Genomic DNA, 17,890 nt, shown 5'->3' with positions numbered 1-17,890 from the left:
CATATGGACAAAAATATTGACAGCTATTCTTCTTGTGATGGCAAAGAACTGGAAACAAAAGAGATACCCATCAATTGATGAATGAATAAGCAAATTATGGTATATGAATGCAATTGAATACTATTGTGCCATAAGAAATGATAAAATAGATGTTTCAGAGAAATCTAGAAAGACATATACATATATATTATATAAACTAATGCAAAACAGTAAGCAAAACCTAGAGAGAAATATGTATACTATAAAATAGCAACAATGTAAAAATAAGCAATTTTAAAATAATTTGACAACTCTGACCAATGCAATGATCAATTGTGATCCCAAAGGACTGATGATAAACTGTTACCTACCTCCTGACAAAGAGGTAAAGACGAAGATCTATACTTGTTGGACATGGCCAATACAAGAAATGTTTTGCTTGACCTTGCAAATTTATTACAAGGAATTTTATTTTCTTTTTTTCCAATGAGGGGGTGAGGAGAGAAAATATTTTAACAGAAAAAAATAAAATATGCAGTATAAGACACAGTTTTGCTCATGACTATTGTGAGAATTTGTTCTGACTGTATATTTTTTGCAAGAATGTTATTTTTCCTTTTTGAGGGGGAAGTTGGAGAGACAGAAAATAAATGTTTGTTAATTGGGGAAAAAAAAAAGAAAATAGATCACTATAGACATGATGGCAACTCTTGTACTTTGAATATATGTGTTGTCCTTCCAGTTCCATCTATAAATGTTCTCAGGTTAATTTTACTTGGTTGAATCTCATGATTCAATGCAGGATCATTTTCCCCTCTAATACTTTTTTTGGCTTTTTTATAAAGTAATCTCTAACATTTAAAAATGTTATTTTTATTAACTAAATTATTGTAATACTTGGATTTCGTGTATCTCCTCTTCCTAAGGAAATCAAGCATTTGCTGACTAGCAATGGTTCCTAGGTTCTAATGATCTCCTCTTTATGGCAACTATTTTATACTGGATTATATTTCTCACAGAGAAAATCCAGCACAAAGTCCAGTTTGAGGAAGTATCCCCCATAGATGGTAAAGATCCTCTAGGTACTTATCTTACTTACAGATAATATGACACTGATTGTATCAAGCCCCATGATACAAAGCCTACTAGATGAGATCTATAATCACACAAATAATTTAACCTAACAGTACACACAGAAGAAAAATCAAGATCAAGAAAATCTATTGTTTAGCTATGCTGTTGGAAGGAAGAACTATAGAGCTAAATCATCACTATATGTACCTGAAATAAACTCTACAAATGGATAATGAATTGAATTCAGATTTGAACAACAAAAGAAGAGCAGGTTGGATTAATACTATGAAATAGTTAAATTCTTTTAAATGACCCTCAAGCTTCCTCCTGAAACAAGATACATCTTTTTAATGCCAAAATTCTTCCAATGATGTAGATCTGTGAGTCATGGAATAATTCAGTGAATGTTAAAGTGGAATTGAAAATCACCCAAAGGGCAATGGAAAAAGATATTGTGGTATAGACAGGCTACAACACATCACAAATGGGGAATTATGAAGAAATGCAGTAAAGGATATTATCTAAATTCTCAGTATAATAAATGATAATTATTTTTTAAAAGGAAATTGAATTTTTTGTGAGAGTCAATGATAATCAGTGGACAGTGAATATGCTAACTGGTATCATTGGAATAATAGAAGGTTTTTTAAAAGTTGAATTGAAAATCCGTGATATTTTGTGAAGATATTGCATCCAATTGTTGTGTAAGGTCTTCAATATGTTTTTATAAAATACTACTTTAGCAAATTACACAAGTAAAATAAATGTTAAAAAATAAAAGTTTTAAAAAGAAAAACAAATAAAAAGTTTTTAAACTTAAAAAAAAAGAAAACCTGTGGTAAATTCCTGAGAGAACATAGACAAGACTTGTACAAGATAGATAGGCATGAATGGAACGTCAATTGCACAGTTGGGTATAGTCCAACCAATAAGATCACAAACAAATTTGAACATTTGAAAGTAAACTCCTCTAAGCAATGGTGATAATCAGAGTTGATATCTTTATTTTTATTAATGTATCATCTTTTCAGAGTCAACAGTTTATTTATATAAGTGAACTGGAACTCATACTTAACCAAAATGTCTTCTCACTTTTTCATCTTTTCTTGTAATTTAATGTTGATTTCGATAAGTCAGTGGTCTGACTAAACACAGTTGGTTTTGAAATGAATTCTAAAGCAACAGAATAGACGTTTTTGTTCTTTTCTTTTTAGATCCCCCCCTTTTTTTTAATGTTGGTAAGTTCTACCAAGTTCCAACTCTCTTCTTGAAGAAAGTAATCCTGAGTTGTATTTGATACGTAGTGTAGTAGTGGCAGCAATCCAAATTTGCTAAAAGTATAAAAAATGATAGTGTGCAACCATGTTAACTATCCATTGAGGGAACATAATACTGTTGTTGACAAGGTGGTGTTTTCAGGATCAATTCCTCTGGTACAAAAAGGCTGTAGTATTGCCTCTGACCACCAGAGGGCTTGCAGCCTACAAAAGTTTAGGTTACTCCTCCATGGCTGGACCCACTCCAAGTAGCTTAAACTCTTATCTTTTGACTATAAAATTTAGCAAGGAGCTGAAATGGACTTCATCAAAATATTTCAAAAATTAAATCTATGGTTCTTGGGCCCTTATTCCACAACTGAACTCTTCATTTTATCATCAAAATCCACTACATTTATAGGACACAGGAACTCGATATACTTTATAGTTTATTTAACAAATGAAAGGGATAAGGTCAAAGTACATTTATGTGAAGGTATACATAGTCAGCAATGTTCCCAAAACCTCTCCTCAGGGGAATTACCCATTTTTTTGAATGACCAGGGAATTTCCAAACCACACAAGCCTATAAATTACAGGACTAAAAGAAGGATTTATGTTTCTGGGTCCCACTGAAGATCAAATATATATAAATATATATACTATATAAAAAGGAAAGCAGAGAGAGTACAGTGATATGAAGCAGTATTTCCTTCCTTGCTCACCAGCTACTAGGATCCTTGATAGCTGGCAGTCTAAATTGAATATGACAGCAACTCCTCATTGTCCATCCCCTGAAGGGTATTCTAGTAGTTTGACTCCCAGTTACCTGCCATTCACTCACAAAGTGATCATCAACAATAGCCATGTCAAGGAGGAAGTTCAAGTAAAAGGGTCAGTGCAAGGAAGAAGAGCCCAGACTATACAGACTCTATAGAGATCCTGCATATAGACCTTGTACCTCCTTCTCAAAAATTGCAAAACTTTCTGTTGGGAGAGATGGTTCATGGAAATTCCCAGGGAAGGCATATATCTGAATTTGCTTTCTTTCTTTCCTGAATTATCACCTTTAGACCCACAGGTAAATAATAATGTTAAGATAAGAGGTCATAGATAGGCCCTGGTTACACATTTGCCAACATATTTTGACATCAAATAATAATGTACCTAAAGAGTGATCTTTTTATAGTACTAAAATATCTGTATTTATAAAACAGAACTTTTTTATTTTTTTAAATTTTATTCCCCCATTACATGTAAGAACAATTGTTAATAACAGGTTTTTTTCCCAAAATTTTTATTTCCAAATTCTATTCTTCCTTCCCTTTCTCCCTCCTTCCTGAGACAGTAAACAATCCGATATAGGTTATACATGCAAAATCACATAAAACATTCCCATATTTGTCATAAAATAGAATATTTTCAAATACCCCTTGGTCTGCCCCAACATTGGCCCCTAGTCCAGCTCTCTTGATCCCTGATTAATCAACTAAATAAAGGTGGAGTTGAAACTCTTAAAATGATAAAATTATAAATGAGATAATCAAAAATGAAAAAGATTCATAGAGAGGAAAGAAAGCTGAGTACAATCTTAGGGAATGTCTATGCATGGAGGTGGAAGGAGGACAATAAGCTAAAAAAGACAGAAGGGAAAATGTCAGTGAGACACAAGGGTCAGCTTAATAAACAGTGGAGGTTGACTCGAAGATATGAAGGCTAGAGATATTTCAAAGAACATTAAATAGCCATTTTTTGAAGTGCCTGCAATGTGTCAGGCAATGTGTGTGTTAAGAAAGACACAACTTGATGAGGAAGTCAATATAGGAGGTTAAAAAAAAAGTAGTCAAAGGCAGAATATTGAAAGAAAGGAAATAGTACACCAACAACAGAAAGAAATGTTTTGGATAAACAATGCTTAGCTCATTTTAAGTGCTCTGATTCTTCCTAGTCTCAAAGGTTCAGAAAAGGATATCCTAAAGTGCTCCTATAAGATCTTTACAGGAGTCCCATTAGGGAGAAGACCTTCCTCTCCTGGAGTTTGGCAGGGAGAAGAGGTTCATAGAATTGGGATTTCAAAAGTGGACAAGACATCAAAGGTCCACAAGTCCAATGCTAAAGCAAAGATGACCTCTTACCTTCAATGGGTGATTAACCCAGCTTCTGTTTAAATAAAGGTCTATGTTAGCAGAGGGGCAACAAATCTTTGTTAAGCACTTAACTATTTGCCAGGCACAGCTATGGAGATACAAATAAAAATCCAAGAGATACAAAATCACTTTTGTGATAGGGATACAAAAACAAGTAAAAAGAAAGACATTCCCTACCCTCAAGGAGCTTATGTTCTAAAGGGGCCAACACAAAAAGAAACTGGAAAGTGAGAGGGGAGAGGAGGAAAAAACTATGAAAACACTGGAGAGTCAGGAGGAGAATAAAGTTCTTCGATTTAGGCCTTCTCTAAAATGAAGGCCCAGGAAGGAAATGTGTCAGGGGAAAAATTATGACAGAAATTCTGGATGCACAAGGCCGCCTACTTAGTGCAATCAGAATAATCAGAAGCCCAGTTAGGAGGGGAAATTTTAAATTCCTATTGAATGTAAAGCACCATTGGAAGTGCCAGACCCACAAAGAAAAAAGAAAAAAGAAAAACTCTCTCCCTACCACCAAGGCCCTTACCCATTATTGGAAATATATGACATATTCACAGATAGTAAGAAGAATGCAACAAATGTTTCCTTGAGATAGAGAATAAAAGGGCAAAAAAATCACTGTAAGCCTACTAAGATTGCTGGAAAAGAGGGAGCACTATTACCTGGGAAAGAGCTTCATGGAGAAAACAGCACCAGGAGTGGAGACTTAAAAGAAGAAAAGGAAAAATAAAAGGCAGAGCTAAGAAAAGTCTGAATTTTGTCACTTGGGGGAATGACGGAAGGGATTGCAGAGGCAGCAGATGTCCTTCGAAGTTTGAGGAACAACTAGTTGTTGGGGAACTTGAGTGATGTGCATAAAAGAGTATAGAGATATCCACTTTCACATATGATGTTCTCTTTCTGTTCTTGTTAGTTTGTACATGAAAACATTTGTGTTTGTTAATGGCTTAGTTCCTAATTTTGGAAATTATTTTTAAAAAATGTTGGAGGGCTAGATTGGGGTCTGTGCACATCCTTAAATAAGAGCAATGAATGTAAAAGATCTGAGTTCAAATCCTGTCTCATGACACTTCCTAACTGTGTGACTCTGGGCTAATGATTTAACCTGCCTGCCTCAGTTTCCTCAACTGTAAAATGGGGATAACACTTTTTTCCTAGGGTTGTTGCAAGCATCAAATGAAACACCGTACAATGATTGGCACCTAGTCCCCGGGCACAAAAGCAGCTGCTCAGGAAAATACTTGTTTCTTTCCTATATAGTTTAATCTAGAAATACCCGGGGCGTTTGTAAGCAGGTAAATGGGATGACTTTTGAGACACCGCCATCATCTCTTCTGCCCCTGGAGAAGTCCAAGCTGGACAAACCTCGCCTGCACCTGGCCAGCTTGCCGGGCGCCGACCCTGATCCCGCCCTCTGGATCGGCCGCCCCTTCTCCGCCCACACGCCCAAGATTGCGCCCCCTGGCGCGGGACGCGACGCGTCGCTCGGGTTTTCCCGTCGGGTTTTTAGCGGCCCCGGGCCCCGGCAGCCGCGCAGGCTCGCGGCGCGGCCGGAAGGGGGCGATGGCGAGCCGCACATTCGCAGGAGCACGGAGCCGGGGGGTGTCTAGGGGCCCTCGGACGCTGGGAGCTCGGGGCCTGAGACGGCGGCGGGGCCCTCCGGGACGGAAAGGCGGAAGCCGCCGGACGTCCTCGGCGGAGCCTCGAGCCCCCGCCCGCTGCTTAACGGCACACCTCCGTTCTTCGGAGTCTAGCGCCCGCAGACTTTCGTTCCCGAGCCACCTGCGGGGGGGACAGTCCCAGACCTAACCCCCCCACGAGAAAACACCCCGGAGCCTCCGACCTCCTTGCGGCAGGCGGCGGCAGCGCCGCCCCACCCACCCGGGGGCTCACTCCGTTCCAAGTGGCTCGCCCCCAAACCTGCCCTGCGCCGGGGGGGGGAGGGGGGAAGAACGGGCGCCAAGGTGGGCTCCGTCCCTTCCCCCGAGGCCAGAGCGCGAGCTCAGGCGAGCCCCGGCGAACGTCGGTGTTTACTGCGAGGCCTGGGAGGGCGGGAGGCGGGGCGGGGCCTGCGGGCCCTAGCCCGGCCCCTCTGCCCTGAGCCCCAATCGCCTTCCACTTTTCCCGGAGCCTCCGCGTCCGCGCTCCACCTCGCCGACTACCTTCCCCGCTGACTGGCACCCTCTCCCCGGCTCTCCGCCGGTCGGGGAGGGGGGCGGGGGAAGGGAAAGGGGGAGCAAGCCTGCAAAAGGGTACAGGCCCAAGTCCAAAGAGTAGGCTAGAAACGGACCGAGCTGAAACCCTATAGGCTAGTCCCTCCCCTCCACACCCTTCCCATGCATCCTCTGAGGTCTGGAAGACGCCGACGGAAGGTGATGGAGGAGGAGGAGGGGGCTGGCGGAGAGCAGTGACGACTCTCTCCGCTCAAAAGCGATAGGATGTGGGGAGAGAGCAAGGGTGTCCGTGCTCGGGTTCGAGTCCCGGCGGTGCCGTCAGTATGGCCACAGGCGAGCCACAAACATGGCCCGCGCCTCAGTTTCCCCATCTTTAGAACGACAGAGCCAGAGTGAATGTCCCTTCTGGTTTTAAATGCTACGGTCCGATGTCTTGGCTAGCGGAGAGATGGCACCGCCTCTCTGGAACCGCTTTCCAAGCCCCTCGGCCCTGCCACTCCTCCTTCTCCCCCTCTTCGGGAGGGGGAGTGTGAGACCGGCGCGCATGCGCACCTAGACATCTGCCGCGTAGCTAGCTCTCCCCCTCTTTTCTCTCCCCGCCCCTTCCCCCTCCCCGCCCCCTCCCTCTGCTCTCTACCTCCCACTCCCCCTTCCCTCCCCCCGCCCCCCCCCGCGCCACCTCCATCCCGGGAGCACAGGCGCGAGCACAGGGCCCTGGCACGGAGGAGGAAAAGGGGGAAACCCTCCGGCTCTCCCAAGCTGCAAAGGACCCCCTTTACAGGCTCCCTCCCCCGTCCACGCCCCCCACCCCCCCAACCGCCTCCTCCCAATTGTGCATTTTTGCAGCCGGAGGCGGCTCCGAGATGGGGCTCTGAGCTAAGCCCAAGGCGAGGGGAGAACCGAGAGCAAAGGAGGGAGGGGGGACCTCGAGGTGTTTGGTTTAGGGGCGCATCCTCCCCGCCCGCGAGCTCCAGCGGAGGGGTTCTTAACTACTGCCTTCTCCCCCTCCTTCCTGCGATCCCAGAGCTCGCTGCGCTTTGCAGAAAGAAAAGACAAAAATAAAGGCGGGGAGGAAAACGGGGGACCCCCCGAAGGGGGGCACAGACGAAAAGGAGCCGGATCCCGGAGGAGGGGGCTGCTCGCATCGCTCCCGCACCACCATGCTGAGCCCGCTGCTGCTGCTGCCGCTGCTCTTGGCTCTGGCCACAGCGGCGATGGATGGTGAGTGAGATTTCCCCCACCCCCCCTCCCCGAGGACGCCCCCTCCCCAGTCCCCACCTCTGCCTGCAGAAGGGGAGGGCGTCGCGGGGTGGGGGGGCCTTTTGTTATCCGGGTCCAGCTGACACAGCAGCGCCCCGGCTGGGGGCTGGGAGCGGGGGTCCGGCGCAGCGGGGGGTGGGGAGCCGGGGTGTAAGAGGCTTCCCGCACCCCCCCGCTCAGACAAAGCCGGGGGTCGGGGGCAGACCCGGCGCCCCCCTAGTGCCGCCGGGGATGGAGGGCGGCCTAGGCTGTCTCTCTCTAGCGGAGGACGTGTCCCGGCCCCCCCGCCCCCACCCCATCCCTGTCTGAATTGTGAAGGAATCTGGATTTGCATTCAACATCTGCAAAGGGGGGGGGGCTGCTGGGGCGGGGGTCTGCAGTGCGTTTCTGATGCGGAGAGGGAGAGAGCCGGGGGGGAAGTGGTTTTCCGAGGTGCCCGCACTGGGCAGGGGTGTGAGGGGAGGAGGAGGACTTGTGCCCTGACTGGGCCCTGGCACGGGGCGAGGGAACGAGTCTGGGACGAGCGGGTCCCAGCGCAGGCCCCCGGGGCTCCCCATCCTCCTCTCTCTCCCCTTCGGTGGGCCTCTGTCAGTAGCCGGGGCTGGGGAGAGCCCCACCGGGGTGGGGGGGGGGGTTGTTGTGCTACTCCGAATTTCCCTTCTTAATTTCTGGAGGTTCGGGATGAAACGTCAGACGTCATCACTGAGGAGAGGGGCCGGGGGCCAGCTCGGAGGGCCGCGGTGGGGGCGCCGAGTGCTTTCCTGACACCCTCGCCGTCTGGGCGAGAGGGAGACTGGGGATGGGGGGGGGGGTCGCCGCTGTTTTGTATTCTGCAACTTCAGTGAATTTGTTTTTAATTTCTCCCCCTCCCCCTTCTCCCTTTGCATAATGCAGGCATCAGCCCTAGCGGGAACTGTGTGTGCTTTAGGGAACTGGGGGTGACTTCTTGTTCCCCCTCCTTTCCCCCCTTTAGCTATTTTCCTTCTTTAACCATGAGTCATGGATTCAAGTCTTGCCTAAGTCATGAATAGAGACCAGTAGACGGGGGTTGGGCCGGGCTGAGCCGAGCCCCAAACAGATCTGGGGGGGGGGGAGTGTCTCACCACTCTTTTCCCCCAGGGGGCTCCCTCCTCTGCCCGCAGCAAGGAGTGACCCTCCCTCCCCAGGCCCCCCACACCTCCACCCCCACTTCCAATCTCCTCAACTTTGCCAAGTTTGGGGTTGGGAAAGTTTTTCTCAGAAATCCAAGTGCCCTGTCCCCTTCCTCCCTGACCTCAATAGAAATCAAAGACCCTCTTACTTTGGGAGGCTGGGAGGCTGGGGAGGGAGGAGGAGTTTGGGGAGCAGGGCAATCCTTGTAGGCAAAGAGGGGGGAGATTGGAGGCCTTCCCTCCACTATACTGGGCTTCGGGATTTTCTGTCTCCTTTGGGCAAAGAGGAAAACAAAACCAGAAACTGCCCAGTTTAGAGGAGGAGAGAGGATCCCTGCCCTCATCTCTTCCCAAACCAGCCTGTTTCAGTCTGTTGCACCCCAAACAATCATCTCTAACGTGTTTTTCTTCCATGAGGAGGTTCAAGTGTTTTCTCTTCGCCGCGGCACAAGAAGGGAAACCGAGGCAGAGAGAATTGGGACATCTGGTTCTGGGAAAGATTAGGAAAGATGAGAAAGTCAAGACAAGAAGAGAAAAACAATTTGGTGGTGGTAGGGGTGGAAGAAGCTGGAGGGGCCACTGTGAAGAATAGAAAACATCCTGAAACGTTCTCCCTGGCCCAGCTGGAGTTTCACAATGGGATGAGAAAGGGACACAGCTGTCCTATGTTCAGGGGCTCTAACGCCGGCTTTGGCGACCCCCTTGGGAGTGTGGGAGGGGTGGTGATACGGACACATTTAGCTTCATTCCTTTCTGGCCCTATTTCCTAATTACTGCCTGTCTCCAACATTGCCCCTTCCCCAAATCTCATTATCTCAGGCCAAGCTGAACCCAATGGAATGAGTTGAGAGAGACAGTTGTAATATGGAAAGAGCGATGAATGAAGCATAATGAAGTCAGAAAACTGACTGAATACTAGCTGTGTATGTATGGGCAAAACATTTCACTTTTTCAGACCCGAGTTTCCTCACTTATAAAATGGTGATAATAATCCTTCACTATCTGCCTCACAGGGCTGTTAGAAGAAAAGCTTTTTTTGTTTTTTGTTTTTTTTTTTTTTAACTCTGGAGTGATATATAAGTTTGAATTAATATTAGGAGGAAAACTTTTGAGTTGTGACCTAAAAGTTCATGTGTTTCTGTGCCTCAGTTTCCCTTCTTAGACACTTCTTTGCCATATGGTGGTCGTTGAGGGTATTCTCTCAGAATCAACAGAATAGCTGAGGGAAGAATTGATTTGAGTTCTTTCTCCCCAAATCCTCCTCTATCCTCTATTTACTCTACACTGTACTCCCTCTTTACCTTCCCCAGATCATCTTCCTCTCCTTCCTCACCCCCCAGCTTGAGCCACTACATACCTTTCATACAAGAGTCTTCCAGTTCCCCTCCCTCCTCTCCACCCCTGTGCTAAGGAATCACCCTCCCAGCATACATGTAGGTGCCTTTACTTCTGGAACATTTCCTTTGGTCTAATCTTACTCTCAGCCTCTACCCACAGAGAGACGGAAACTAGGTCCAATTCCTGGGTCACTAAGCCCAGGCCCGTCCCCTAACTCATGAGTGGAGGGGTCAGGAGACGGTCCCAGTCATTCGCTTCTGGGAAATCCTTGAGGGACACCGAGAGTCCCTGGCTAAGTGTTTTCTGACCCAGGCTGTCTCTCGGGCTTTGTCCAAGGCGGGCCTGGGGCTGAGTGCTGGGTGAGGATGCCCAGCTTCTCCTCTCAGTCCCTGGCTCTGCAGCCAAGCCCCAGGTTTCAGCTCCATCAGCAGGAATCAGCATTGTTTAGAGAAGGAAGCAGTCGGCTCTGGAGTGTTTCCGGAGCCTGTGGCCTGGAGGCACCGAGCGTGAAACCACCCTCTGTGGTGATGGAGGGAGCCCGGGTGCGGGGGTCACTAGGCCCCTGCCCCCTCCTTTCTCTCTCCTCCCTCCCCCGCCCAGGGTGACATGCAGGGAAGATGCCCAGCTCTTAGTTTCCCCCTTCTCACCCTTCCAAGCCTCCCTGACTCAGAAAGGCCTTGATGGGAGCTTAGGCTCTTTGCTTCTCTGTGTAGTGGGAGTTTTCCCCCATTCTCGGCAATCCCTGGGGGAGGGTAGATAGCTGAGAAGGGGACTTAGCTCCCTCAACCCCATTTCCACACTATTGCTTCTGTGATGCTGTCATTTGCTGGGTTCACCCCAGGACAGCTATGTCGTTGTCTCTGGCAAGTTACACTTATATTGATGACCCCTCCCTCTCTGTCTGTCTGTCTGTCTGTCTCTCCTTCCCTGTCTCTCTCTCTCTCTGTCTCTGTCTCTCTCTCTCTATCTCTCTTTCTCTGTCTCTGTCTCTCTCTCTGTCTCTCTCTCTCTCTCTCTCTCTCTCTCTGTCTCTTTCTCTCAGTCTCTCTCTCTCTCTTTCTCTGTCTCTCTCTCTCTGTCTCTAACTCTTTAACTCTCCTCTCTCTCTGTCTCTCTCTCTCCCCTTTCCTGTCTCTCTCCCTGTCTCTGTCTCTGTCTGTCTCTCTGTTTCTGTGTGTCTTTCTGTCTGTCTCTCTGTTTCTGTCTCTCTTCTTCCCTATCTCTCTCCCTCTCTGTCTACTTCTTTCTCTGTTTGTGTGTCTCTGTTTGTCTCTCTCTTTCTCTCTTTTTTCTCTCTCCTCTCTGACTCTCTTTTCTTTCTCTTTCTCTCTGTCTTTTTCCCTCTCTCTTCCTCCCTTCCTCTCGCTCTCTGTCACTCTCCTTTCCTCCATATCTCCATTTTTTTTCTCTCTTTTTCTCCCTCCTTCCCTCTCCTCTTTGTCTCTCTTTCTGTCTCTGTCTCTTCTCTCTCTTTTTCTCTCTCTCTCCCCTCTCTCCTTTCTCTCTTGTCTGTCTCTCCCCCTTCTCCCTTTCTCTCTCTCTCCATCTCTCTGTATCTGTTTCATCTCTCTCTCTCTTCTGTCTCTCCCTCTCTCTGTCTCTCTTCTCTCTCTCTGTCTCTCTGTCTTTTTCTCCTCCTCTTCCTCCTTATTTTGCTCACTATACCTGTCTCTTGACATCTCTGCTTGCTTTCTAAGTCTCTTTCACTTCTCTTTCTGTCTCTCTTTTCTCTTTCTGTCTCTGGCTCCTTTCTGTCTCTCTCTTTTCTCTGTCTCTCCCCCTCTCTCCGTCTCTCTGTTCCTTTCTCCCCCCCCCCCTCTCCCCTCCTTATTTTGTCTCACTATGCCTGTCTCTTGACATCTCTGTTTGCTTTCTGAGTCTCTCTCTGTCTCTCTCTATCTCTCTGTCTCTGTCTCTCTCCTCTCTCTCTCTCTCTCTCTCTCTCTCTCTCTCTCTCTCTCTCTTCTCTCCTCTCTTCCTCTCTCTCTCTCTTTCTCTCTCTTTCTCTCTCTCTCTCTTTCTCTCTCTCTCTCTCCTCTCCTTATTTTGTCTCAGTATGCCTGTCTCTTGACATATCTGCTTGCCTTCTAAGTCAGAATCATGTGCCCTCGATTGAGTAGGCCCAGGTAACGGGTTATTAAGCTTCCATTGAAAACCAGACAAAGGAAGGGTCTCCCCTCCCCACTTTGCTCTCTGCTCCCCCTCACTTAGGGCGCAGCATCAGGGTACACGGGTTTGCCCAGTCCCATGGGCAGATTGTCAGTGGAGGAGCTGAGGCAGCATTAGGAGGGAGGAAACCTAAACTTCAAGGGGTATTTCTCAATAACTAAAGATTTGGGGAATCCAGGGAGCCAACAAAATTGACTTCCTTGCAGAGTGTAGGCAGATAGGCTTGGCATTGTGAAGACAGAGGGATAGATGTGATGACCTCTAAGGATAGCTGAGTGGTCTGGGTTTCATTTGTGGGGGCAAAAAAAAATCTGGTGGGGGGGTTAAGGGTCATGCTCATGTCCTGCTGAGTCAATATTGACTCAGGGTGGAGGGGGCCCGCTTCTCCTCCCCCAGCGGTCTGAGCCACCCCATCCGTCCATCCTGGCCACAGAGCAGAGGCCCAGACTCAGGAATGACAAAAATGTGTCTGAGCCTCTGGGAGCCTCCAGAGCTGCGGGGTAACACCCAAAATACATTAAATCAAGTAAAAAGCTCTGGGTTTGGGCCTGGGAGGCCCTTCTGCTATCCCCATTCCCAGTTTATCTGAAAGTTTATATTCCTGTGTATACTGTGTTCCTCAGTGTTCCATTCCAGCCTTCCCCCCATCTTCTTCTCTCCCCTTAAATATTTTCTGTGTGGTTCCTTTCCTTCAGATGGCCCTAGGAGGGTAAAATGAATCTTTCCTTTTGCCTTTGGGCTGCAGAAGGGGGAGATATCCCCTACTCACTCTGCCCCTGGGTCTCCCAACCTTTTGGGAAATCCCCTGGCCGCCCCTGCCCTTGTAAGCTGCTCTCTGTTGGGGTGGGGAATGACCCACACCCCTTATTCTGAGACTCCGCCTTCTCCAACTTCTCTCCTAAGGAAGGCCTTTGCCTTCTTTTTCCTTCTCCAGATCTTGATCTCTTCCCACATACCTCCCACCTACTCTGGTTGCTTTCTCCTTAAGCTCCCAGAAACGGACGGAGGGCTTCGGCCGGAGTCTGAGCAGGGCAGGGGCGCCCGTGTTGTGTCTGGCCAGACAGCCAGCCCCTGGTGCTTCCAGCGGGTCAGCGTTTGTGGCCCCCGGGGCCCGGCCTGGGCCAAGAGCCCAGGGTGGGGAGTGGGAAGGCAGGGGTGTCAGCTAGCTTTAACATGGCAGTCACATTCGTCTCAGAGCGAAGCTGAGAACAGACGCCCCTTCTGTGCTGCTGGCTGTGTTCTCCCTCCCTTCCTCCCTTTCCCTCTCTCTTCTTTCTCCCAGAAGTTTGTGCCCCAGCCAGCTCCCCCCTCAAACCCTAGCTCCCTCTCCTCCAAATGGAAGTAGACCAAAAATCGCTTCTTGTCACTGGTCTACTGGATCCTAGCCTGTCTATGCAGCTGGCTGAGGAACACCACCAGCTCAGGGGCTGAATAGACTGGCCGGGGGCCGATAACGGCCCGGTTCTCTGGAGGCGTCTGTGGCTCCCAAGTTGGAGTGCAGCGTCTCTGGGGGGAGGTGAGGGGTCCTGGGGTTTCAGATTCAGGGGGTACGGTGGGGGGGGAAGGGGGAGGGGTGCTTCCTAGGGAAGCATACTTGGAGTCCCTCCTGATGAGTGTGGCTGATAGTGTGAGATAAAGACCCTTATCTCAGCCCTGTGGGTTATCTGGAAGCGAGTTACTGGAGGGCTTTGGGCCTGTCCTCCAGACCTCCCTCCCAAGCCCCTGTGTCCACCAGAGGCCATAGGTCTCTCACCTCCTTTCCTTAATAGTCAGGGTTGGGGGAGGGGGAGCGGTTCAGCACATGGGAAGGAAAAAGAAACCCTGAGCTCTCCCTTCCCTTGCTTTCCCTTTCTTCTTCAATCCCTCCCCTCCACCCCCCCACCCCCCAGCACATCTGGTTTGTGAATCTCACTCATTCCAGCTTTCGGAGTTTGCCAGCTGCTGTTTCCTCTGTAGAACTCAAGCCAAAAATGAAGGGGGGGGCAAGGCTGGGGGACCGGGCGGGGGCTGGGGGAGGGGGAGATGGGGGGCGCTGAATGGGACATGGGCAGCAGGGGCTCGAAGAAGCGCCCGGTGAGCCCGCCTGGACTCTGGCTTCAAGTTCAGGGGAAGAAAGGGAAATCGAGGAGCTTGGAGAGAGAAGTAAAAGTGGAGTGCGGCGAGAGCCATAGAGCGCTGGTTCTCTCTTCTCCAGTATCCCATCTGCCTCTGATCCCGTCCTGCACCACTCCCAAATCCGCCCCCCCTCCTGGCCCATGGAGGCGCTGAGGGCCGAGGACTGTTCTTCCGAATGCTAACGAGCTCCATTTCCCGGGAAGACCTCACAGCTGGTCCAGTGGGGCAATGAACTCGGCATTATCTACCTCCTCAAGGGCCCTTTCTTTGGGGCTGAGGGCGAGGATGGAGGGGGGGTGGGGGAGCTCCTGGGGCCTGGCAAGACCATCCTTGATGCATTTCCTGGGTTTTGCTGAGGTCCTGGCTGGAGGCCTGGGCCCCCTGGTAGGGGGTGGGTAGGGATTGGAGAGACGTTGGGATGGGGGTGGGGAGGGAAAAAAGCATCTGAGAGGAACGGGGCCCCAAAAGAGAAGCCCTGGGAGGTTGGGGGAGAGGGTCCCGGCCTCGGGGACCCCGAAGAGGCATTTTATAGGGAGGAGAGGGACCCACCATTTCCTCTCCCCATAATAGGAAAGGCAAGAATGGAAGGGGTTTAAACTGCTACAGGGAGACAGAGATGAGACCTCTGGTGAAGTGAGAAAGGGAGACCGAAAGATCCTCTTCTCTGAAGAAGAGAGCATCACAAACCCTGCTTATAGTTTGTCATAATTTACGAAGGTAGCCTTAAAGCTGGCTAGGCTAAAGGGCCTTGGACATCACCCCCCCCCCCAGCCTTGCCCTGGCTCCTCAGGCCTTGTCACTGGGGGTGTCCCTGGGGTGGGGGAGCCCACTGCCTTGATCACTCTCCGTATCACCGGGTCTTCCACTTAAAGACCCCCTTGGGAAGCCTCAGCTCCATCCTTAGGTAGTGTCACAGAGCTCCTTTCACCAGAGTCTGAGTTGGTCATTGCACCAAGTAGCTTCAGAGAGAAAGGATGCATCGCAGCCTTGCCTGCGGGCCATAGGCCCGGCCGCAGCTCTGACCCAGTACTGTGTGGGTGCCAGAGGCTTGGGTGGGTGGGGGGTTGGAGTTCCAGCTGGGGGGGGGGCAGGTTAGGAAGAACTGATTCTCTGGGTTTGGTTAAAGCAATAAAGCAAGGTAAGGGGGAAGGGCTTCCAGCTTCAGTCAGTCTTCTCCCTGGGGCAGGAAAGGCTGGTGTCTGTGAGCCCATTGTGGGATCCCAGAAGGAAAGGCAGCCCTGGAGGCGTTTGTGGGGGGGTGTGGAGGAAAGTGGAACGGGCTCCCTGGAGGTTCCCGCCTCAAAGCCCCTTCCCCTCCTCACAGGTACACAGCGTTCTGGAAATGACCCACTGGCTCGCTCTGGCCACGGCTCTTCCTCCCTGCATGTAGGCCATGGCTAAGAGCCCAGGCTGGACAGGGGAACAGTGTGGGGAGAGGGAAGAGGGGGCTCTAAACCCCAGAGGAAGATTCCAGGGACGTGGGCCCGGCCCAGATCCTCTCTGATGCCCCTGTTCTTTCTTTCTACCCCCATCCCCGGCAGTCCCCAAGACCTGCAGCCCAAAGCAGTTTGCTTGTAGAGACCAGATAACGTGCATCTCCAAAGGCTGGCGGTGCGATGGAGAGAAGGACTGTCCAGATGGCTCCGATGAAGCCCCCGAGATCTGTATGTACCTCTGGTCACCACTTTTACGTCCCCTTGGTCCTGTTCCTTTCCTGGTTTGTCTCTTGCAAAGGTTTTACATAGAGGGAGAGGCTTTGTCACCCTGACAACTTTAGGACCATACATCCTATCCCTGCTCTGAGAGGATGGCATTTGTCATTCTCTCATCCTGATCCAGCCAAGGGGTAGCGAGGGGGTACGGCAGAACATGCCTGGAGTCAGGGTGGCCTGAATTCGAATCTAGCCCTAGACATTTACTAGTTGCATGAGTCTGGGCAAGTACCCCTCTCTGAGGGGGGAGGGATAATCCCCACTCCCACGCTGAGGGGAGGACCCACTGCCATGATATTTGTTAAGCTCTTTGCAAACCTTAAGGAGCGATTTAAACGCTCGCTGTTAGGGTGATGACATTGAAAACCATTACAAGATGACGTCACAAGCCATCACTGCCTCATATGCCTCCTATGTTTCTCAGATGGGGACACCGTGCCCAGCTCCCCCCCATGCTCTTCCCCCGCTCTCCCCCATGCTCTTCCCCCGCTCTCCCCCATGCTCTTCCCCCGCTCCCCAGGAGTATCCCTCCCAGGCCTTGTTTTATTTCCTCTTATCAAGCTCTGGATCCTTGGACTGTTCCTGGACATGCCTGCAACCTCCTAATAATTACCCAGAGTAATTTTAATTTTAAGGGGCTGCCAGTTTTCTTTGATCTCTCTCTGTGTGTCACACACACACACACACACACACACACACACACAGTCTGTATGTCTCTCTGTCTCTGTGTTTTTCTCTCTGTCTCTCTGTATTTTTCTGTCTCTCTGTCTCTCTCTGTCTCTGTAGTTTTTTCTGTTTCTCTCTCTCTCTCTCTTTCTCTCTCTCTCTCTCTCTCTCTCTCTCTCTCTCTCTCTCTCTGTCTCTGTCTTTATTTTTCTCTGTCTCTGTCTGTCTCTCTGTCTCTGTCTCTGTATTTTTCTCTCTGTCTCTGTCTCTCTCTCTGCCCCCCCGCCCCCCACACACACATCCTACCCATGAATCAGGGACAGCAGGCAGGAGGGTGATCTCTAGGTCACAGCTACAAACGCCACCCTCTCAGAGTGGGGATAGGATGTATGGGCCCAAAGACATTTCTTCCCCCTGCCCCCTCTCCCCCGTTCCTTGGCGAGGGGCAGGAGACTCCCATGTCATGGAGCACTCTTTGGCTCCCTAAGCCCAGGTGCCCCATGTCCCGTTGAGGACAAAGGCTGCTCCTTCACAATCTCTGTTTGGTTTAACTAGGAGGCTGCCAACACACACAGACACCTTTCCCATCACCCATGTTTTGCCTGAACAGGGGCTTCCTGGAAATGAGGGGGGACCGGCCAAAGGATATGATGCAAGACCTGGCCCCCTCCCAGCCTGGTCCAGGTGCTCCGGGCTTGCGGAGATAGTGCTTTTGGACGTGAGCCCCTCTCATCCCTGGGTCTGCCGCTAAGGGAAAGGAAAGACAGTGTGGGCAGAAAGTCAGCTCACTGTAGCTGCCTTCCCCGAGTCTTCTCCCAGTCCAGGCCCCATCTTTCCCCTGGTCCTTTT

General features: G+C 49.7%; 1 protein-coding gene across 1 annotated transcript in view; it reads left to right on the top strand.

The window, feature by feature from the left end:
* Positions 1 to 7,287: 7,287 nt before the first annotated feature.
* LRP1 (LDL receptor related protein 1) overlaps positions 7,288 to 17,890 on the top strand; it is a 107,574-nt gene continuing 96,971 nt past the window's right edge. The window contains exons 1-2 of the mRNA XM_031941122.1: positions 7,288 to 7,851; positions 16,205 to 16,327. Coding sequence (XP_031796982.1) covers positions 7,791 to 7,851; positions 16,205 to 16,327 — 184 coding nt within the window. The 5' untranslated portion in view covers positions 7,288 to 7,790. The remainder of the gene's footprint in view (positions 7,852 to 16,204; positions 16,328 to 17,890) is intronic.

The sequence above is a fragment of the Sarcophilus harrisii genome, chromosome 5, assembly GCF_902635505.1.
Source record: "Sarcophilus harrisii chromosome 5, mSarHar1.11, whole genome shotgun sequence".
NCBI lineage: Eukaryota > Metazoa > Chordata > Mammalia > Dasyuromorphia > Dasyuridae > Sarcophilus > Sarcophilus harrisii.
Note: the sequence above shows the minus strand (reverse complement) of the source record. Positions and strands in the feature narration are given on the sequence as shown.